This window comes from Rousettus aegyptiacus, unplaced genomic scaffold, assembly GCF_014176215.1.
Source record: "Rousettus aegyptiacus isolate mRouAeg1 unplaced genomic scaffold, mRouAeg1.p scaffold_m13_p_5, whole genome shotgun sequence".
NCBI classification, from domain to species: domain Eukaryota; kingdom Metazoa; phylum Chordata; class Mammalia; order Chiroptera; family Pteropodidae; genus Rousettus; species Rousettus aegyptiacus.
Window position 1 is genome coordinate 3,800,852 of NW_023416308.1, and position 23,775 is coordinate 3,824,626.

At 34.3% G+C, this 23,775-nt stretch overlaps 1 protein-coding gene and 1 pseudogene across 2 annotated transcripts in view; both read right to left on the minus strand.

The window, feature by feature from the left end:
* KNTC1 (kinetochore associated 1) overlaps positions 1 to 23,684 on the minus strand; it is a 54,864-nt gene extending 31,180 nt beyond the window's left edge. Inside the window, exons 1-31 of one of the 2 annotated variants that reach the window (XM_036220966.1) lie at positions 23,556 to 23,684; positions 21,594 to 21,764; positions 18,850 to 18,970; positions 17,422 to 17,537; positions 16,993 to 17,071; positions 16,336 to 16,413; positions 15,403 to 15,437; positions 15,053 to 15,163; positions 14,377 to 14,470; positions 13,975 to 14,027; positions 13,649 to 13,764; positions 13,151 to 13,205; positions 12,523 to 12,621; positions 11,377 to 11,420; positions 11,209 to 11,274; positions 11,035 to 11,110; positions 10,795 to 10,920; positions 10,616 to 10,705; positions 10,187 to 10,240; positions 8,703 to 8,764; positions 6,567 to 6,678; positions 5,719 to 5,862; positions 5,475 to 5,531; positions 5,282 to 5,383; positions 3,678 to 3,794; positions 3,440 to 3,583; positions 2,848 to 2,946; positions 2,140 to 2,243; positions 1,888 to 1,987; positions 1,292 to 1,426; positions 384 to 503 (exon numbers count right to left, since the gene is read on the minus strand). In XM_036220966.1, the coding sequence (XP_036076859.1) occupies positions 384 to 503; positions 1,292 to 1,426; positions 1,888 to 1,987; positions 2,140 to 2,243; positions 2,848 to 2,946; positions 3,440 to 3,583; positions 3,678 to 3,794; positions 5,282 to 5,383; positions 5,475 to 5,531; positions 5,719 to 5,862; positions 6,567 to 6,678; positions 8,703 to 8,764; positions 10,187 to 10,240; positions 10,616 to 10,705; positions 10,795 to 10,920; positions 11,035 to 11,110; positions 11,209 to 11,274; positions 11,377 to 11,420; positions 12,523 to 12,621; positions 13,151 to 13,205; positions 13,649 to 13,764; positions 13,975 to 14,027; positions 14,377 to 14,470; positions 15,053 to 15,163; positions 15,403 to 15,437; positions 16,336 to 16,413; positions 16,993 to 17,071; positions 17,422 to 17,537; positions 18,850 to 18,970; positions 21,594 to 21,722 (2,838 nt within the window). In that variant the 5' untranslated portion in view covers positions 21,723 to 21,764; positions 23,556 to 23,684. Of the gene's footprint in view, positions 1 to 383; positions 504 to 1,291; positions 1,427 to 1,887; positions 1,988 to 2,139; positions 2,244 to 2,847; positions 2,947 to 3,439; positions 3,584 to 3,677; positions 3,798 to 5,281; positions 5,384 to 5,474; positions 5,532 to 5,718; positions 5,863 to 6,566; positions 6,679 to 8,702; positions 8,765 to 10,186; positions 10,241 to 10,615; positions 10,706 to 10,794; positions 10,921 to 11,034; positions 11,111 to 11,208; positions 11,275 to 11,376; positions 11,421 to 12,522; positions 12,622 to 13,150; positions 13,206 to 13,648; positions 13,765 to 13,974; positions 14,028 to 14,376; positions 14,471 to 15,052; positions 15,164 to 15,402; positions 15,438 to 16,335; positions 16,414 to 16,992; positions 17,072 to 17,421; positions 17,538 to 18,849; positions 18,971 to 21,593; positions 21,765 to 23,555 lie in introns of both variants that reach the window. The other variant, XM_016153781.2, reaches the window with a different exon arrangement.
* LOC118603554 lies at positions 8,011 to 8,129 on the minus strand (annotated as a pseudogene).
* Positions 23,685 to 23,775: the final 91 nt, after the last annotated feature.

The following is a 23,775-nucleotide window of genomic DNA, read 5'->3' on the forward strand; positions in this document are numbered from 1 at the left end:
CGAAGTTCCAAGATCACTTCGACTTATATCAGTTCTGTGGCTGACATGATTATTTGACAGTAATGACTATGTTCCACACAACGTAGAACACTGTTTATATAGCAAGGCATTATGGAAAACTCCTTACGTACAACAACAAACTTGATTAATCCTTCTGATTTGCAGATCCTAGATTATTCGGTGTGGACTCAAGCCGCTGCTCCAAAGCAGCCCTATTTGGCTTTTTTTTTCTATGTAGTAAATTTACACAGGAATTTTTGCACGAGGCCATTCTAGCAGTGAGAAGAGCAGCTATTCATATTTGTAAGTCTATCTTTTCTGTCCTATTGCTTACTAGTCGTAAAAACTGGATTTATCTGCATTTTATGTGGGGAAAATCTGACCTCTTTAGAATCGTCTGGTTCTTCCTGTAATGCCAGTCGTGCCCATATGATGACTCTTTCTGCCGTCTTCTCAGCTTCAGCAGGAGGCAAAGATCTCAGCAGAAGGACACAGTCTTCACCCTGTAAACAGTGTGTCAGAGGAAGGAAAAACAGCCGGTACCTTTATGCAAGGGACAGTTTGAACCGATCTTGTTCTTTTCTATTTAAAGATAAAAAAGTATCATTTTGAAAGATAGATTATGGTAAGATAAAAATACGAAAATTCTGTTTATGATGATAGCAAACAAAAAAATTAAAATACTACCCTTTTAACTTTGTAGTAATTCCTAGGCATGCCTATGGTTATAGAATACTATAAAAATAAAGACACTTAAGACTACAAAAAGAAAACCCCCATGTTCTACTCTGGAACCAAAGAGTCCTGTAGCATATATAAAACATAAGTCTGAATTTGTTAACAGAGAGTATGAAAGCCCATTAGGTATTCAAGAAATATTTTTAAAGAACCTATAGGTATAAGAAAACATGTCCAATCTAACATTCAATGTTGTATGTTGGTATAACTTTATTTTGTGCTAATTATTTGGATAATTTAATTATTTTTCCCTCCTCTTTAATTCTTCCCACCACTTCCACCCCTGACCTATGGACGTTGCTGTTTCTCCTTAAGAACTGGATCTCTGAAGGTGGGGCGTCTCCTCCCACACACTCCTGGCATGCACCCCTGGTGCACTAGGGGGGCCTGGCTCACCCAGGGTATGGTCCGTGGCTCCACCCAGGACCCAGGACCGTTTGCATGTAAAGCAGACATGCTAACCGCTACACTATGGAGCCACCCCCTATTTTGAGCTTTTAAGGATTTCATCAACAAAGAAATCATATGAAAGAATAATATAAAACTTTCGTACCTGATCTCTATCTATCAGGTCAATAATCCTTAGACTGTAGATTTCATCATCAGACAACATATATGCCTGGGCCACCTTCAAAGCATCTTCTAAAGAGGATGGGACATCTTGTTTGAGAATGTATCTGACCACTCTCTGAAAGAGATAATACATACATTTATTTCATTGTTATCAAATTTCACAGAGAACCCAGAAATGATTTGTTTAAAAGGCAAAGTATTCGTTAAATTAAAATGCAGCACCAAATAACCTAAGCTGTATGAAAAATTAAAACACGATTTGTATTCTGAATTTTATGACAGTCCTGTCCAAACCACCTGCACCAGCTTTATCGGGATATTATTAACCAATAAACATTGTATACATTTAAGGTATACAATGTGATGACTTCATACACTTTTAGTTTCTTACTTTACTATTTGTTGTCCTTATTACTCTAATAAACAATTAAACTCCCTATTAACATTCTGCCTAAAAAAGGAAAGTAGTGGAAAACCTAGCTCTATCAATCTTTAAGAATATGAAATCCTCATTAAATTTCCCATGTTGCCCTATAAATGGAACAAAGTGTGGTTAAGACTTTTCATTGTACTTACCATTATTTCCTTGTTTAAGAGGTTTACCTCCCTTATGCCATAGCCTCGTAAGAGTTTTTTCATCTCCATTAGTTTGTAACTTTCTTGTAATAACTTGACTCTAAAAGTAAATTTATTGATATTAACATGGATTGTCTTGTTTATGGAATAGTAAGGGGCATAGTAAAGGACAGAAAACCATAAACGAACGTCGACTCAACACATGAAATTTATCCAGCATCAATGAAGTTGTTTGATAGACTGTGAACTTACTTGGGATGGTCCATTTCCAGGTGCTGTTTCACCAGCTGCTCCACAGCCGCACTCCAAGGAACCACTGCTGCATACATTATCTTAAGCACAGCATCAAATATGAGCTACAAAGATACACGTATGACAGGGGTCATATTTCGTGTAAATGAACGACTCTGCCTAATCCACGGCAGGTCTTAGATCTACTGTATAGGAGCTTGAGCACGTTTCATCTTCTGACTACAAAAGCATTTCTTCCATTTCACCCAGAAAAAACAATTTTAATATTTAGAAAAACTTAGAATACCATTTTCTCTGCTGAAAGTTAATTCATATAGCTCTATTGCTTTACACAGCCTCTATTTAAAAATATTTTTCATGATTTTATCCTTATTTTATAATAGTCCCTAATAACAGTGTGAAGTCAAAATAAGGCATATTGTAATGTACTTTTAAAAAGTCTCTATGTTTATAAAACCATAGAAAAGCTTGGAAATATTTGCATCCAGTTGTCCATGGTTCTTCTGGGGGTAAGAATGAGAAAACGTAATGCTTTTAATTTTCATAATTAAGGAAAACAGAATTATGGATAGTTTTTAATATTTTATTCCTTTTTCATAGCACACAAATTCTCCTTAACAAATACATGTTCTTTTGTGATCAGAAAAAAAGTTTTAAGGAGAGATGCAATGGTGAAAAGGAAAATCTACGTGGCCACTATTTACTTACATCTGTGTCAGACAAACACCCTATGACGGCCATGGCTTTTGCTTCCCATGCTGTTTCAAAGAGTGATGTGGACTTTGAGCTGCATCTCTTCAATAAATCCTAAAAAGGGATAAATATATATATATATATATTTAATTTAAAACTTTCATTAAAGAAACGTGAGAACACACATTTAGATATAAAGAGCTTTTATGGATCTGTGAAAAACCAAACTTCTACTCAGCCATGAATGTTGAACAATGGTCAAAAATGCAAAAACCTTGGCCTTCCTGAGAAAACTAAAGAAGGAAACATTCCTGAAGAATCTAAAAGATTATTGCAACTTATTAATGTCTTCAAAAATTAATTTTTAATATTTATTGAGCTCGTGCTCCCATTATTTCACAATACGACCTGGAGAGAGTCCTGATAGTATCCCATTTTGTTCAGGGTTACCGGTCAATCAGTAGCAGAGTTAACTCTGAATTCTTAATTCGATAAGCTGCATGAATTCTGACAGTAATGAATAACATTCCTTCAAGAGTTAAACATTTAATACAAGGGCACACTGCATTGATCCAAGAAAAAAGATTAGATCTAAAGAAAAAGTTACCTCTATGTACAGGAGGAGAAGTTCTTCCTCTTGCAAGTCATGTTCCCTCATGTAAACTCTTATAAACTTCTCTAAAATGGAAGGAATAAGCTCTGGGGCCAACACTTTGTCAAACATTCGGAACACAATGGTGGTTGTATTCTCCTGGAAACCAAAATATAAAAAAGGATGGCGAAAATGCAGATCATATCGGCTATGATAAAAAATAATAATGCTGCTGCTAAACCTAGACTTTTACCTTCTCAAAATCAGAGAGGGCCAATTTGCAGTTGTATTTCCTATGCAGCGTGATGAGCTCTCGCAAGTTATTTACCAAAGTCCTCAACTGACACACTTCCTCTGTGTTTTCATTATCCTTCTGAAACAAAAGTATTAAAAGTTAATATGAAAAAGTTGAGGATATGAAATAGAAGTATGAGAAGGAAATATATAAGTCAGAATTTCAGATAAAATATGAAATTTCCATGACTACATACATAAGAAAACACCTGTAATTCATGCCTTTAAATTTTATAGAATTTTAACTAAAATTAACTATACAAATGAACAGATCGGAATCTGACAGAAATCTAGAAGAAATTTTTCTTTCTTAAAAAAAATAGAGAAAAATTATTACTATTAGTGTAATATTTTTTCAGAGCCCCAACATAGGTACACAAAAATCGTTTAATGGCCCTTAATGTCCTAGCTATATTGATCATGACCAGATTATAACATTTTCTAAAGTTATACGTAAAGAACAGAATTTTCAATCTCAATAAAAGACAATTAACAGGGAAAAAACAAAGTAGTTTTATAGCAAGAGCAAAAGCTCTTCTACAGAATAATACATGATAATGATCCATTGGTTATATACATCAATATACTGCTTGACGCTTATATTAAAAATTCCCATTTTATTGTTAACAGGATATAATCAGTAAACATAATTAATAAGAATCTGCTATATCAAAAAATAGGAGGAAATTTATTATTTCTTTTTAAGCTCTGGAAATTTAAGGGATAAATGTAATTTCAGAATGTACACTATGACCTTTTGTAAAGTCATACCTCCGCTACTTAAGTACTAAATTCTTCAGAGTGGAGATTATTATACTGAGACAGCTCATAAATTATAACACCCTAGCAAACTTATTTAAAATACAAGAATGCAATTTTTTAATATAATGAATGCTTTCCAGTTTTTAGAAACCTGAAAGGAAAAATAAATGAACTGAAGAAATTTAGAAGCCAAAAATTCAGTTCATTAACCTCAGCATCAAATATAACATCATTATTCCTCATCTTAGTTCCCTTTCTACCATTGCTATTTTTTTTTTTTTAGAAAGTCAGAAAGTCCCAGATATTTTCAATTTGATCTTTTAAAATATTCTTTGGTACTTAAGCGATAATGGTTATTGGAATGGCTAAGAAATGCAATCAGAACTAGAAGTGGTTTACTAATTTAAATGAAGAAAACCTGATTGATATAGCCTTTGAAAACTAACCCTAATGCATTACTGAGTTTCATTCTTTTAAAGTACAGTGAAATGCTGCTAATGCAAAAAAAAAAAAAAAAAAAAAAAAAAAAAAAAATCCCAATTATACTACTTAGAAGCGCGTTTATATATTGGTTCCCTTTTGGTTGGTTCAATAGAGAGAAAGAGTGCATTAAAATAGGTTGAAGTTGTAACAGAAAAGTCAGGAAGAAAAAAATTAAATTTTTTTCGTGGATTTTTAAAGTACGCATCAAAAGAAAACAACAGAAAATTTAAGAAATGGATATATTTCTAATACATGCAGACAAACCTTCTAACATAAACGGAATGTTTTATTACCAATAATTCATTTTCCGTATCATACCAAGGAAATCCAATGCCAAGAGGACACCAATCCCAGCTCTTCTGGTTTTTCTGCTGTAAAAAACACCTCCGCCAGCTGAAGTCCATTTTCCGGCCAATTTGCCTTTAAAAATATTAGAGACCTTTAAAAATAATGTTTTATGCCATTGGGAGAGTCTTAAATGTCTTTTCAGCGCTAATTATACTGGCATTACCTTATCAGTTAATTCGAGGTTCCTGGCTGCTTGCTCCAACCATTTTGCAAGAATTTCCTGAAATAGATATAACACTTAAAAATAAAATACTCTATTAGTTAATCACTGAAATAATTCAAAACATCCATGATCTTTTAAAAGGATATTGAAATGAATTAACTGGTGTTAGTGTGACAGTCTTCAATGACTTAATGTGAAAAATAAAATGCAATCATCACGGGTGGAAATACTAAAGGCAACACACCTGTCCTTCAGGTACATTTCTTCTCACAAATGGGATCACATCATTTTTAAGCCATGGACAGAGCTTTTGCAGAGAGACTGATGTAGAAATTGAGTTGAGCAAGTTCTCAAGCATTTTCACATCAAATTTGCTTTCGAAGTTTGCCTAAATTGTACAGTGAGAAATTAAGATTTAACTGACAAATTAAAAATGACAGCCTTCCAAAAAGAAAAGATCTATTGAGAAGTCATTTCAAGAATTATTTTACTATTTTAATTATGAGTATTAAGGTGATTTATTCTATATGAATGATTCGAGCTGGGAGCCACAAATTCCATGAATCTCATGATGGCAAGTTCCAAGTAACAAATTAGGTGGCAGAGATGGCCTGCCAAGGAAAGCTTAACTAGAGCTGATAGTACAAATCCTAACAAGCAACGTGCCCATCAATGACATCATACGAAGGTAACTACATTTTGGACTTGATGTTATACCAACAACATTCAGGGGATTCGGAATAGCAACTTTTCCTTTACCATCCTCAGAGCTGCAATCGGAATACGTTATCCATCGCTACTACATAAGAAAGCCCATCGGTAAATCATGTAGTAAAATGTTGCCTTTGAACTAAGTTTAGGAGCTAATTGGACTCTGAATGATGAGATAAAGTTCCTATTGTATCTTTATACTATTTCCTCTGAGTTAATATCATCTGAGGATAGTTTTCCCTGGGACAGGTAATATTTTATCAAATAATCTGAAAACATCCCACTACCCAGTCACTCTTGCCCCATTAGTTTCCAACGCCGATTCAATCGCCTATTTCAGAAGCTATGAATCCATTAAGAAACAAATGCAGAATATATTACCCGATGTCTAAGCCAAAGGTACTGTGCACAAACAAGGTTTCCTTCTCTTAACTGCAAAAAAATATCCTTGAGATCATCTTCATTATTCAGAAAGTCAAGCCAAGAACTACCACTGCAGAGTCAAAGGAAGGAAAAAAGTAAAGAAAAAAAATTAAGGTTATTTGTTACAAGGGGATATCATTAGGCATTTTAGCTAGTTTTTATTTTTCCTCAAAAAGTTAAATTAAAAAGTTCCAAAGATTACAATGACAAATAATCCTTCTTATTCCAGGCCTCTAGAGCTCCCATATCTTCTCTAGAAGCCAGGTCTCTACTTGTAGGTTCTTCCTGAGATAATCCCTATACATAAAAGCAATTGTTTTTATTTTTTAAGTGAATGAGTTTTCTATATATACTATTTGTACATTAAGAAATTCATTTTATATTATTTTGGTGCTTATACTAAATCAGCACATATAAATGTTATTCTTTTTAAGGACTACATATTATTCCACAGCATGGGTTTACTATAAGTTGTTTAACTAGTACCCCACAGTTGAACAGTTAGGTTATTTCAAATGTTTTGCTGTAACCAGCAATGCTGCAATGACCACTCGGCCCTGATTAAAGCTCAGAAAGAGATGATGAGTACTTCTTTAAAATGAAAAAAGTAAGACAAAAACCCTAAAAGCCTATATCATGCCTAAATGATAAAGCAAAATAAGCACTTTCATAAATGTCGGAAACAAAGAAGAATGCCTATTACCACCATTATTTACTGTTCTACAAGTACTAGTCAATGAAATTAGGCTAGGGGAAAAAATGGGGAAAAAAAGAGGCAAAATGATCATTACTCAAATATACAATTATATGCTTGGAAAAAAGGTCAACTGAAATATTACTACAAATAACAAAGAAATTCAATAAGGCAGTTGGTTTAAAAGTATTTTAAAAAATTAATATGTCTATATCTTTTTGAAAATGAGAGAAAAGTCCCATTTATAACAGTAGGGGTAAAAAATGAAATAAAAATTAACAGAATTATACAAAATCTATATAAATACAACTGAAATAGATACCACTCGAGAGCATAAAAAGCAGGAGAGAATGAGTGGGAGGACACGCCCTCTCCTTAAATAGGAAGATTTAATATTATAAAGATGCTAGTTCTCCTCAAATGGATCTTAGGTTCAGCACATGGCCAATGGAAAACAAAAACCTATCCCAATAAAAATAAGATTTCTTTAAACTGGATAAGCTGATCCTGATTCCAAATGTCATTTAGAGAAACATGAGACTTGCTTCCCACTTTCTGAAAAATAAGAAAAGTAGAGTAGGGCCAGTCTACCAGATAACAGGACATTTTATTTTATTTTTATTATTTTTTTAGGCGAGGTACCCTTGGTTGACCTCACAGATTGCAAGGTCCTTGTCATCTTACAATCCCTCATTTTTTTATTTTTTACACCTGTAGCACCTGGACTTCCTAGGTGGTCTCCCATCCAAGGACTAACCAGGCCCGACCATGCTTAGCTTCCAAGATCAGACGGGCTTGGGTTTGTTCAGGGTAGCATGGCCATAGGATAATAAGGCATTTTAAAGCTATATTAATTAAAACTATTTAATATTGGCGAAAAAATAGAGATGAGATCAATTGAATACAATTAAAGTCTGTATGTAGACTTAAATACACATGAGATTTTTAGCACATAATTAAGGTAACATTTCAATCAGCAGTGAAAATGTGGATTATTTAATGACAGTATCAGAATAACTGACTAGCCACATGGAAAAAAAATAAAGCATCCTTCCATTGTTAATTTATCCTGATAAATACGCGAGTCTTATTTTTAGGGTAATTATATCTCATACTTGTAAATAATGATATTCTTGGTGCACATGTTTGTATATCTAATAAAATCAATTTCCAGAAGTGAAATTGCTAAGGCAAAAGGTATACTCATCTACATTTGCTTTTCGAACGTACCAATTCTCCTAGATGGTGTACAACTGCCGAAAGCTTAGCAGGAAAGATAATATTTTCCATCATTCGACCCCCAAGAGACACAAATTAATTCAAAGCAATACTATATCTTTTACAATATTCCAAACTTAAATCTAATTCACAGTCTAAAGATGAAAAACGAATGTACAGACCTAAATTGTTCTGGTCCAAATGCTCCATAAAAAGTAGTCAACTTTGCATGAGCCCTTAGTACCTAAACAGAAAATTTGATAATCTGAATGTTGTGTGCAATAAATAACAGTAAAATTAAAAACACCAAAAATGAGGGATTCTATTTCAGAAGTCTTGCATACATCCTCATTTTAGCCCACATGACAGGTCAATTCCCACAAATATGACTGTTCTTATTTAACACAAAAGGATTCAGAATGGAAACATTTCTAATCATTCAATGTGATAAAGCTGTAAAAGAGAGGAAGCCATTTGCTTACTGTGGGTGTCCTCAAAATCGACTAGTTTTCCCACTGATTTGTAAATGCCCTTATGGTAAAAAACTAGCTAGATTATACCAAGAATTTACTTTGAGAGCTAAAAAATACATATGCATATGTACACACACATGTATTTTTGGTACCATCATAATCATCATCACATTCTACATTTATTTGCATGCTTAACAGATGCCAAGCACTACACAAAATGGTTTATCTAAATTATTTCATTCAACCTCAAAATAACCCTTTAAGTGCTATCATTATTCCCATTTTGTAGATAAGGAAACAAGTATTAAAAGAATTTGTTCTTGAAAAAACTACAGGCCTATCTTTAACTGAAAAGCATAGTCATGCGCCACATGTATGTGACAGACCTCATACATGATGGAGGTCGCAGAAGGTAATAACGGAGCCGAAAAATTCCTACAGCTCAGTGACATCGTAGCCACCATAACATCATAGCGCAATGATTACTCTTGTGTTTGTGGTGATGCTGGTGGAAAGAAGTATATTGTGCTTCCAGCAGTATAGAAATATAGCACATACAATTACGTACAGTGCGTAATTGTATGTTACTGGTTTATGCATTTACTACATTTTTAATCATTATTTTAGAATATACTTCCTACTTACACAAAAAAAGTGTGTGCTGTAAAACAGTATGTCAAGTTATGCCATCGGCAGCTTCATCCATCTCATGTTTACGGCATCTCTTGATTGTACGATTTCCTCTTGTGCTTGATTTAATCTCATGTTGTTTTATAAATTTAGTGTAGCCTAATGTACAATGTTTATAAAGCCTATTCAAAGCAAAATTCAGTCCTGCGAGCTCCATTCATGGTAAGCGCCCTATACGGGAGTACCATTTTTTCTGTTAGACAGTATTTTTTACTGTACCTTTTCTGTTGAGATACATAAATATTTGCCAGTACAGTACAAAATTCAGTACAGTAACATGCTCTACAGGTTTGTAGCCCAGGAGCAATAGGCTGTACCAGAGCCTCGATGTGCAGTAGGCTGTACCACCTTGGCGTGTGTAAGCGCACTCGGTGATGTTCCCACCATGACAAAATCACCTATCAATGCGTTTTTCAGAATGTATCCCTGTCGTCAAACGGTGCATGACTATAATGCAAAGGTATATCCACCCTGAAATTAACCTATAAATCTAATGTACTTACCTCTTTTAAGCCATAAGAATAAATAGGAACAGTTTTATCTTCTTTCTTCAAAAGCTAAGATGAATAATAAGAAACACAAAACATCTGTCATGTTAGGTTTTTCACAATAGATGGATTTTTTGTGGATTAAAGGAAAAATTATCTCTAAAAATGAAACTGCATTGAATACTGAGATAAACGGTGAACAATAATGACATATCTTCAAAAACAATGCATTTTATGAAAAAAAGCTCACAACACGTTGCCCAACTATTACGCCCTGATTTTAAGGACTATAACTAGCAATGGAGTTCAAAGGTCATGCAGGGGAACAATCTACAGCAAAAATGCACTTTTAAAAAGGCCTATGATGAGAACAGGATTCATTTTATTGAAACGTTTTGTTTTACATAAGACAAACTAACACTTAGAAATGTTATGAAAACTTACCCTGGTTTTGGCATAATTTAGCATTTCCTGGGTTGTTTCATAGGTTATCCACTGAGCCTCCAAGCAGTAATTTACCACAAATTCATCATCCTGTTTCACAAATGCCAGACATAGTAAGGTGACCTAATGTTACCAATCCGTCAATCTAAATACTCTAGTACGTGACAGGGAAAACACACCTGGATTTTATGTAGATTTTCCTTAGCTTCCTCAACAAGTTTTTGCCATTCGGTTGGCTCACTGGTATCCACAGAACTCAAAGCCAGTTTCTCTAATATATCATTTGATTTTACCTTGTAAACGAGCTGTAACATAAACATGCCATATCAAGCACCTTGAAGCAAAAAGTGCTGTCTCCCCAGCATCTAGTATACAAAGAAATGCTTGTTTAATAAACAAATAAATTTGTGAGCGATTACCTCAACATCTAGTCCGAACTGAATAGCAAAGGTCTCGGCTTCAGCAAATCTGTGTTTGTGAAGTAACCGACTCAATCTGTTAAGCAGAAAAGACATTTTCGGTAAGATTTTTATAAATCAGGGAATTTAAACTTTTCATTAAGGAATAAGGCTTAGAAGAAAATGAGAAGTTACCTGTTTTCTGGTAAAGCTTCTGTAAGACATCTAAGTGCTAAAACAGACACTGGGTCTTCAGATAATCTGAAAAAAAGTTTTTAAAATAAGTTCACTTTTCATTTAATAAGTAAATTTTGATTTAGCTATTATTTAACAACCTATCTGATAAAACAAAAGATGACCTACTTTGGATCATTTTTGCAAATTCCCTCCAGAAGGTATATGGTATCCTACAACAATAACAAAAACATGTTTAAAACTAAAATACAGAATTAATTCATTTTATCATTACTAGAGTAATAACTGGTTTAGGCAGAAATGATCTATCAACAGAAATCTAATCTACTCTGTTGGGGAAAAGGATATTCCTATATTCTCAAAATAACACCACAGAAATTACTAATTTACAAAGGGGAAAATATCTCCTTACAGTAGAGAAATCTGGCAGAGCTGCCTTAACCAAGTCATCAATTGCAACGTCACCAACAGCCGGACAAGCAGACACGAGCCCCTTAATGTGATGCAGTTAGGACACAGTATTACCTATGCCAGTATTCTTGCCAGAAAAGCTTAGCATAAATCTAATCATGACGGAGGAAACAAATCCAAATAGAGGGACATTCTATGACACAACACACTAGGACTCAAAAAATGTTAATGTCTTAGAAGACGAGAAAGATTAGGGAACTGTTTTAGATATAAGTAGGCTACCATGTGACAATGACAATGAAACTTGGTATGTGATACTTGACTGGATCCTGGATCAGAAAAAAAAATAGCTTTAAAGTAATTGGCACAATTGGTAAAATCTTAATTTGGATGGTATATTTCATTATATACCATTGTATTAGTGTTAAATTTTGTGAGTGTGATAACTCTGTGGAAGAATGCCCTTATTCTTAGGAAGTACCTGCTCAAGTATTTAGAGGTGAGAAGTTGTGGTGTTGGCATGTAATTGCCAAATGATTTAGAAAAATACAAATGATTTTAAAAAATTTGTTGTGTAAGAGACACAACAAATGTAGTAAAAATTATATTTTTAAAGACCAGTTAAAAAGTAAATTAAAAAAAAGCAATACCCCCAAATTATTATCATCTATGTTTCCCACAGAGACATAAGAAAATTGAATATGCAGCTGACGGATGTTTTATTTGATTAATTTTGTTTTCTTTTTTTAAAAGACTGACTTTGGACAAGTATACTTGAGGAAGTATGATAACAGAGTTATAAGCCTGAGATCTATCCAGGTATTCCACTAACTTCCACTCACGCTTAGCTTAGTTATTCTTAATTTTTATGATTAAAATGGTTCAAAATATACATCAACTTACTGTGCTAATTCCTGTTTGGACCAGAGAAGAAACACTAGATACCTCCAAAGAATATAGTATTTCCATCATAGGTAATGAATAGACCACAAGGTTTTTCATCTTAAAAAAACAGTAGAACAATTAATTTAGTAGGTCAGTAGATACCTCCCAGCGCAAGTCCACACTTTACAAGGGCACAGATTAGAATATTTGGTACAAAGTTACATGTAAAAAATAATTTTATAAGTAAGCCTGTTACTGTACTACTTAAATGTTACATATAAAATTATGTTCTATCCCACTCACTTTACGAATCTGATGAATGAAAATCCGCATACTTGAAGCCCATTCTACAATTTGTATTTAAGGTAAATGTAATTCCTCAGTGTTAGAACTATACAAGAATCATGTAATAAACATATTTTTGTGGATATTTTTATTCTTGAAATGGTCTGATTAAAATGTGAAGCCAAGATTTATACTCATATTTTTTAATTGGGGAAAAAAGAACCTGGTAAGGTTATTTCTGATTTGTCAAGTGTCTTGTGAACTGAGCTAATATGCTGTGAGCACTACCTAACAACTACTTTTGTACTAATGCTATTTCTGACACATAACATAGGCAAACATGAAACACATTTTCCAATACCTTCTTATTAGTAGTAGTTGTCAGAGCTACTAATTTGAGATTTGTAATCCCTTGCCTAAAAGAGAAAAGGTGGTTTAAGTGAATCAAATAAGTTTTGCCAACTGTTACATATAAGCTAAATGAAAGTGATAGTCACATAAAAGTTAACACTGACATACACAGACAACACTGAACTTGATTTCTGCATAATTATGGTCCGGACTGACACTCTTTTCTTTTCTGAGGGGGTGATTTTTATTGTGGATGCATAAATCAAGCAAGTTGGGAACTTTATTGATTTGTTTATTTATTTTAGACTGACATTCTTTCTAATGCCACCACTTGGAGGTTCATATTGCCTATTTGTTCTCAATAAATTTGGCCGACAAAGAAATGGTCTTTACCTTGTCAGCCTGTTCTGTGTTATTTAGAATGCAGTATATAATGAATGATCAGAACAGAACCAGGCAAGAAACCTGGTTCTAACAGAAGGGAAATCACTCCAAGGTCATAATGTACCATGTGATTGAAGAAGGAGAATCTGCTTCTGTGGTAAGAAGAAATTCTTCTATGTGAAGAGAGGGCCAGTTCCATATGGGGGTTAAAGTGTAAATATCCCATAAGCTCAGCACGTTCTGTAAAAGAGACATTTCACTGATATTTTCTTAATAACTAAAAATGTATACTTCAGGATATAGCTTTTGATGTGTATACTGAAATAAAGCACAGTACACAGGTAGTAATTCATCCACCCAGGCTAAACTGTGTTTGTAAGTATGACAATACTTTTGTTGTTAAACAAAATACCAAGTGAAAACATCGAAGGAGAAATATCAAAAACATACATCGGTATCAAGAACAAAAAGTAGATTATCTATCAGCTGGAACTTCTTTGCACCTACAAAAGAGAAAGCAAGGTGTATAAGGATTATATTTCCACGTTACATATGGCCATATTAAAATAGCAAACTAACTTTTATGGAAAGGCAGACCCACATTTAAACAAAAAGTTCCCATTCTCATTTATTCCCGTTTCTATTTTTTAGATGACCACTAAAATGTACAACCTCTCAAAATGAAAAGTAACTGCAACGTATCAAGAATAGTCATGTATGTGGAAAATTATCAAAATACTCAGGCTTGTTTCAAAAAGTAGTATAGTCATTACCCATACGCCAGGCTTAGTATACTGACATGAAAATTAGAACTCACTAATAATTACAAGTAGTTTCATTAACTTACTTTACCTTTAATGATCTCTGCATCAATAACATTCTTAAGTGTCATTTCTTTGTTGACAGGATCTGGTTCCCATTTTGAGAATGCACAATTACCAGCTCCCTATGGAAGTGAAAAGAGTACGGCAGTCGCACATTGGGTTCTTCAATCTGAATTCTCTTCAACGTAGAAACACCTAAGTTGTACACGTTACTAATTTCAAAATACGTATTTATATATTCGAGCTCAACTGAGTTCCTATCTGAGTTCGTTTTCAAGAGAACAGGATGGAAAGAACAGTGAACTGTTGCTATTCACTATTACTATGTGAACATTTAATAAGGAGCAGGCGCATTCAGGCAACTCAACTCTAAAGACACTAACAACATAGAATGTAAAGTTGGCAAGTAAAAATGCTGTAAATGCTGTAATTATATTAAATTTTTCCCTTTGAATTTAATATTAGATGTTTCATTTTTTTTGCCTATACTCATAATTGAAAGAAATGCTAAATTTCAAATAAAGATGCAATATTTTTTCCAACATAGAAACTTATGTTTACATATTGAGTTAATTTTATGATCTTAATTTTATAACTCCCACTTGTTATATATTTCAAATTAAGTTATAATTTAACCAAACCTATAATGTTTTAATGAAGAAGCATTTCAGTAACAAAAAATGAAATTTTATAAAAAGTATTACCCCAATTATCATAGGGATTTTGCTTGTTAAATCTCCAGCCACAAGATTGAGACAACCAAGAGTATGATAATTTTCAGTAGAAATAAAACTGGACTTAATTTGTCCTTGTAACTGCAAAATATAAAAAATAAAAATGTTATATATATGCTTCACAGTCCAAATTCTTTGGATTGAGAAAAATCAGTTTAAATCAGTTAGTTATAAATGTAGTTTTAAATGGAAATGTTATTAAAATGTTTTATCATGCTAATTCCCAAAGGTCAACAAGTAGACAATTATATCCAGAAACATTTCCCTAAACTTACATTAAATCTAAGTTTCAAGAAGACAATGTAGTTTTGTTTTCTTACCTTTTTTGCTTTATTGAAGTCTACATTTTCGATTGCTGTGTGAAAAAGAGAAAGCAAGCTAAATTTATAGTATTAACCTATAAAACACATACGTGTCGCCCTTTTGTGTTAAGGTGAAATTCTATACAATCTAGTGAGAACACTGGTGAGAAAGTAATAAGGCTGTTGTGAGTTTTCATTTTTGCCCTTGACCAATGATATAAACTATGACATGTCATTGTCCTGGCGCCTGTCAGAATGTCTTACAGTCCCCGCAGGGCTTCTACATACCTTCCCTTACCACCTGTCTTCTTGAGGGTCTTCTCCTAATAAAACAGGCTCCGACTTTCCTATTCCCATTCTCAAGTCCTACCTGGAACGTAGTCACTTTGCACTTTGTTTTGGAAGAGCTATTTTACTTGTCTAGCTCCTTTGTTAAACTATGGAGAGCTATGTATCGTAAATCTTATATCCCCCAGAACCTGCATTCTTGGTACAGAGTAGATTTTTTAAAAAAAATATTTGTCAAATGCATGCCCCAAACCAATCCTTCAATCTCTTTTAGCTCAGAGGGAGGTATGGTCCACATCACTCACTTAGCACATACTGTTACTATTAACTTAGTCTGTTAACAATACTGTTAGGTTATATAGTCATTTTTTTTTAGGTTCATTCATTCCATCAAAAAGCATTACCACTATGCTAGTGTATGTCTCATCTCTCCGACTAAGCTGTAAATTCCTTGAAGGCTATAAACAAATTACACTTCTTCAGATTGTTGATGCTTGAACAGTGGAGAATAAGTATATTACAAACACTTATAAGTATACTTAGTATCATACAATGTAATTAAACTAAAATTATATTCTTAAAGAAAATACTTAAAAATTTACCTGGAAAACTAATAAGAAATATTGCTGAAGATTGATAATAAGAAAATAATACATTACTTACCTTGTTGAATTTTTACAAGCTGAAGGTTTGTAATACAAAAAAATCCACTATTTGTAAGAAGCAGCATATAATAGGTACCTATTAAAATAAAATCAAGCCAGTTTCTCTAAAAGGCGTGTGGATATAATATTTAAGTCAGTATCTGGATCTAGATTAAAAATGTCAATTTGCTCATTTAAATTCTAATTATCGAATAATATAGTAATGATACAGATAAAGCTTATTTCAAAGAAATGGTAAGTTATTTCCAAAAACAACGTTAACTCCTTTGAAACTTTTATAAACCAAAATTCACTTGCCAAAAAAAGAAAACCCTCAGATATATCAAAATAAATTATGGTCCAGTTAACTTTTGTTGAAATGGAAATATGACAAATATGCTAAAACCCTCAAAAACATTTTAAAAGAACATAATATCTCCTTGACAATCTACAGAACTCTCAAAATTGTAAAAATGAGGTTAGAATATTACATTTAGGAAAAGTACATTTAAACATCTGAAAAGAGCTAAATTAAAAAACTTGTTTCTTAATTATGCCACTAGAAAATTTAACACTGTGTAGGCAGCATAATAATGAATTATATAATCCATTAACTATAAATCTGATTTTTTGAATAGGTATTAGTCAGAAAACAAAAAAATTTAAAAAAACTTACCTTCACTTGAACCATCTTTCTCAATAACAAGAGTTCGGTAAGTACACTGATTTTCATCATTAGCTTTCTGAACAAAAGCCTAATTGAAAATTAATTTCAAATGACAAGATTAAACCCAGGAAAATATAAATAAAGATTATATTTTTAAAATTGCAGAGCTATCAATTATCATTAGGAATAATTCCACCTACATTCAAAGCATTTTAGTTTTAAAATAGAAAACTATTTTGGACCAGCATACAAAGAATACCTTCAAAGTGTAATTTTACAATTTTGCATTTACTTCATACATTTCTATGATAATGATTCTTAAATGTAATGTAAAGGAACATTATTAATCTAAAACAAATTAAGTAATGGTTTGCTAGAGTTTTTGTCTAAGAGATAATTTAGAATTTAGATAATGAAATGAAAAACATAGGGTCTTACGTTAGTGAGCAGTGTTTGCTTTGAAGTTACATGAATAAAATGTAAGTTGCCACTCCTCTCCCCAACCAAAAGAAACTTTCCTTCTTGACATAAGCCAACTACGTCCACTTCAGTATCTGAAAATTTCAAATCAAAGTTATAAGCGCCTTCAAAACTGTTTCTTTTCAATATAAAAAAATTGCAAAATTGTCATTAGACGTCAACTAATTCAAGCTTCTTATATTTTTAAAAAGTATTATTAAAATGAAAACGAATGCTATTGATGCTCATTCAGTCGAAGAATATTTAATGAGCACTTACATGCTAAAGCATTGTTTTAGGCCTTTTGCGCATCCTTGAAAATATGAGTTCCACCTTCGCGGAGCTCAGATTTTAAGGCAGGAATAGAAGATAAACAATTAGCAGAATAAACAAATTATATGACATATAAGAAGGTGATAAATTCTCTGGGGAAAAAGAAAAAAGAAAAAGTTGAGCAGAGAAAGAGAGCTTGGAGGAGCCATGCTCACTGCAGTATTAGAGGGCTCAGGATAGCTCCCTTCCCCAAGAAGAGACATGAGCAAAGGTTTGAAGGTGAGGAAGTTACTGTTCCTGAAACAGCAAGAAGGCCTAGGGGAGTGAAATGAAGGCTGAGAGGGGAAGATGAGTAAAAGCAGCAGGATGTCAATGGCTTATGAACTAAAATTAGTCAGCAGCAATATCTCTATACGAATGTATTGTATGTCAACACAGTTCACTATTTCATGGGTGGAACCAGATCTCGTGGACTAATCAGGGTAGGTACGCTAAGATTCCACCTTATGAGATTCTTGCCTCCATATTGTGATCAAGACTGCGTTTCATGTGCATATCTTCTGAATCCTTTCCAGTTGTCTACGTTCTTACACAAACATGTCAACAATCATCTTTCTCTCAAAATTTCAGAAAAGCTTTCACAATATTCTCAACCTATTTTCCAGCATAACACTGACTTGTCCCTCAACTTACTCTTAAGTCCACATGTGCATATATTTAAAGCTTTTTAACTCAATAAAGAAGTCATAAGCATTTTAAAAGCTTTTTATAGTACTATACATTCCAAAAGTATTCAATGATCTATTGACGATACTGAAATTATGTATAAGATTTAGGTACTTAAACACAATTGGGCTCGACTGTTTCTTACCATATTCTAATACAAAAACCATACAAGTGAAGTAAATTCCTTTATATATGTATGTTTCCCCTTAGATTTATGGAGAAAAGGGTTCATCCCAGTATCCTTTGCATCTAGTATTCAGCACAAAAAATGGCACTCAAGATTAATTTCTTGAAATTAGTCCAATTTTGAGTCTTAGAAATAAGAGTAAAGAAAAGGCAACACAGTAGAAATTGGAAGCAAGATATACTTGATTTCCATTCTATTGCTTTACAGTATGCTAGACTTACCAAATATGAGGTGCAACTGAAGTGATCTACAAATACTGTCAAGCAGTATCACTGATTGGTCTGCTACAATAATAAACCCATCGCTTAAGCTGCACGCTTGTATCTTTGGATTTAATGAGGGCTGTGGGAGGGAAAAGCATGACTAAATTAAAACATTTTTACGCATGTTTAACAATACCTATCAATAGTACCATCATAGTCCCAAGCACCCTAGTTTAAAACTTAACTTGACAGGCCTTTTTTCTTCAGTCCATATATGTAACAAGCCAAGTTTTTCTTTGTATGGTATATCTTGAATCCATTTGGAGTCCAAAATAGGGAGGTAGGCCAGGATTACTAGGAAAAGGCAAAGGATTCCCATATCTAAATCTTTGTTTCCTAAGAGTTGATCTTATGCCTGTAGGAACCAGCAGGTATTATTAACCTAGAACGAATCTAGGCTGGCATAAAGTCTCGATGTCGGATATGACAGGGAGGAGGACTGTGGCATACTGTGAACTGGAGGGTGCATGCCCCCACATAAACTACAGAAAGCAAAATCAGCCAGATTAAAACCCAGGGGAACGGAACCCTGGCATAGCCACACCTTCGAATTTATCAAAAAAAGCTGCATCTTTATGTGAAATGCTCTGATTTTTAAATATTGGCAGCTAAATCAACATGTAAAAACCACTATACAAGCCAAATGAGTCTCCAGTTTTCAGCTTCTGTTGATTAGAGCTTCCCACACATAAGTGTCTTGAAGCAGTTGGACAGCTCAATGGTTGAAAATGCTCAGGCACTCATTAGCTGGGTAATCCTGGACCAATGTTTCAACTGACTCTCCTATAAAACAGGGATAATAATAATATCTATAATGCTGGCTTGTGTGAAGATTAAAGATTTCATATAAAGGGCCTAGAAGACAGCCTTGCATATACTTTATGCTCAATAAACGTTTTACTGATTTTTATTCTTCCCCGGCTTAGTTTTAAACTAATCAGTTCGCTTTATGCCTATCTATCTCTACGGGCACTCTTTCCAGGTTTAATTCATGAACACCTCGCCACACCCTGATCCCTCTTATACTCTTTTTACTTGCTTGACAAGTGAAAAGTTACATTACGGCATTGTAAAAAAAGGAGCGGAGTGTATACCTTCAAGAGATGCACCCATGTTCCCCCTTTTTTTAAAAACGGTTTTTCAGAGCAGTTTTAGGTTGAGGAAGGTAGAGAGATTTCCCACATACCCCAAGCTCCCACACATCCATAGCCTCTCTCATTATTCACATTTTCCACTAGAGCGGAACCTATATGGACACATCATAATCACCCAACTACATCTTAGTTCACTCTTGCTGTTGTACATTCTCGTGTCTGGACAAACGTATGATGACAGGTTCCATCCTTATGGTATCATAGAGTATTTTCACAGCCCTAAAAATCCTCTATGCCCTGCTAATTCATCCCCCCCTCCAAACCTCCAGCCCTGGCAACCACTAACTTTTTTAATTGTCTTTTCTTTATCCAGAATGTCATACAGTATAGCTGGAATCATTCAGTATTCTGACTTCTTTCACTCAGTAATATGCATTTAAGATCCCTTCACATCTTTTCATGGCTTGACAGCTCATTTCTTTTCTGTGCTGAATAATTCTTCATTGTCTGGATGTACCAGTTTATTTATTCACTCATTTACTCAAGGCACATATTGGTTACATTCAAGCTTTTAGCAATTATGAATAAAGCTGCTACAAACATTCCTGTGCAGATTTCTGTGTAGACATTGTTTCTACTTCTTTGGGTACACACTATGGAGTGCAATTGCTGGATGGTATGGTTAACAGTATGTTTAGTTTTGTAAGGAACCATCCAACTGTCTTGCAAAGTGGCTGTACCATTTTGCATTCCCATAGCCATCGAAGGTAAATTCCTGTTTCTCCACAATCTCACAAGTATTTGCTGTTGTCAGTGTTCCAGATATTGGCCATTCTAATAGGTGTACAGTAGTATCTGATGATTTTTTTAAATAGCTTTTTCTTGAGGACATACAATGTAGAGCATCTTTCCATATGCTTATCTGCCATCTGTGTATCTTCTTTGCGAGGTCTGTTAGGGTCTTTGGCCCATTTTTTAATTGAGTTGTTATTATTGAGTTGAGTGCTCTACATTTGCAGGATATGAGTTCCTTGTCAGATGAGGATCTGCAAATAATTTTCTACTATTCTGAGCTGCCTTTTTACTTTCTTGACTGTGAAACCCAGGTTTTTAAAAGTTTTGAAGAAGTCCTATTTATCTATTTTTTCTTTCATTACTTGTGCTTTTAATCTCTTTTCTAAAATGGCTTTGCCTAATCCAACATTTTCTATATTGTATTTTCTATTTCAAATGCCACTTGCTCATTGCTGGTATATAGGAAAGCTGTTGATATTTGCATATTAACTCGGTATCCTGCAACTAATGCTATAATCGTTTATTAGTTTGGGAGTTTGTCAACTGTCAGATTTTCAACACAGATAATCATGTCATGTGCGAACAAAGACAGTTTTGTTTCTTCCTTACCAATTTATGAGAAGTTCAGTTTTGGAACTACGAATCCTAAAACAACTTACAGGGAACTCAGATGGAAATTTCCGGTAATTTCAGACAAACTTGATTCCCTGAGCAAGTGCTGTATTCATTCACAAAACATTTACCATGTAGCAAAGGGGCTTGCTGAGCATTCGGTAAAAAATGTGTTAATAAAAACAGCATCATAATCATTACCTTTTCAGATGAGACCTTTGCTAGCAAATCTACTTGATATAAAGCAGTTCCGTGTTCTTTCCTTGAGCCGACACTTAGGTACCCACTTCCTGTATCATCATTTGTTAGCAGCTCAATATCACTCCACATGTTTCTGAGATTATTTTCCTGAGTTGGGAATCACTTCCTGCCCTGTGACAACAAGTAAAATTAGAGACCAAATTATATTATATTGTTGCATAGAATCCAGTTTCTTGGGAAATGGGAAAGATTTTATCCAAAAAATATATATCAGTAAAGACTTCTCTGTCTTCATATTATTTCTGTGGTCACTAGACACTTTGGACCAATAAGACAAATGGAACAAGAGCTATGATTATCACTAGAGAAGAACATATTAGTTTAGGAACACAAAGAATTCTGATCTTACCAATGTATCCTAGAGCTTCTAGCATTTTGTGTACCTCTCTTGAAATTATAACAAGTTTTCATTTGAAATAAACCTTTAATCAGTATAGCAATAAATAATAAAAGCTCTGAGGTCAGAGTATCTGGGATATCTTAGGATGGTAATGTTCCAGATGAAACTTAAAAAATGTCTATTAATGTTTCCAGTATTGTACAATATATTAAAATGTTAAGGAAATGAGGAAAAAAACTGGATTAGGTTTCTGACTGGACCAAAGGTATACTTGTAACCCTAGGAAAGTCACTTATTAATCACCTCATCAACAAAGATTTACATAACTCATCTTATGTGTGGTCTGGTTGAGGACAGAAAATTAAAACCGAAAACAGTACCTGGATCAAGCAAGACTGGTGGAGAACAATAACCAAATAATTACAGTCGTCTTAAGTGCTAACAGAACATGTTCTAAAATCTTTGGGAAGTACAGCGCATGGAAGAAATAATTTTTGACATGGTGCTCTTTCACATTTACTAGCCAGTTGTCCTTGAGCAAGCAACTTAATGTTTATTCCTCGATTCGCTAATCTATAGGAATATAGTTGTACCTACCTGAAAAGCTTGAGTCTTAAATGTTCACAAAACAATGCTTGGTTCATGGCAAGCACTCGATTTTAAATGTTAGTGAATTTATTATTGTTATTGGTGGAAGGAGGTAACATTTGGGTTAGTAATTTAAGGTCATAGAAGTTTTTAAAATTTATTTTTCAACTTAGTTCACATACAATATAATTAGTTGCAGGTTTACCACAAATAAGTGCTTGTTTGCCCCTCACTGTGAAAGTTTTTAAGTCAGCAAAAATAAATAACACGTAGTTACTGTTGAGTATGCAAAATAGCCAAGATTACCTAAAGCGAGTAAATGAAGTAGCTAGACAAGAAACAAATCCATGCCAACTATTAACTGTTATACTGCCTCCCTATAGGAGAAAAATAATTAAATACACAAACAATAACAGCGTGAAATGTTTGGGAGTAAACAAAAGTGCTCAGATGGAAGGGGAGGGTCGCGTAAGAAGGACTTGTTCGGGAAGAGAAGATATCTAAGCTGAGACCTGAACTGCATGAAGCCAGCTCTGCAAAAGAACAGCGAGGCAAAGGCTCAGAGGCTGGAAGGAGTTTGGGGCGGCTGCCCCGCTAAAGTAAGAACGGAAAAGTCTGGGAGCTGAAAGAACAGGTGGAAGAAACTAAGCGAATCCTCGACTTCAAGATTGGGTTTTAGCCACAGCGCAAAGGGGAAGAAACTAAGCCGACGAGTGACATGATTTGATTAACGCTTTGAGGTCACTGTGGCTGCTGGGTGGAAAACGGATTAGCGAATTACAAACTGAAACAGGGCCAGTTAGGCTTCCAAGCATAAACCCTCAGCTGGACACCTGGGTCAGCAAGAACCGACTCCACACCTCTCTCCTACCAGCGACTGGAAGGGAAAACACCCGAAACTGTGCTGAGGCCGCTGCTACTTTGACCTGAACCCACCCCCAGCTCCCTTCAGCAGCGCGACTCCCCCTCCTCACCTGCAACTGAAGAAACTAAAGCGGAACACTCAAGTTTATCGGCACTCTTCCCGACTCCCACAACCGCCCCTAATCACTTTAGATTCTATCCCAGTTTAAATTGGCGGGAGAACACCAAGCCCAACCCCTTTTACGGCGGCCGAAGAAGACCATGATTGCTGTAGAATCGAAATAGGAAGTCGCCCCACCCTAAACTCCACCCTTTCCGACTGACCCGCTG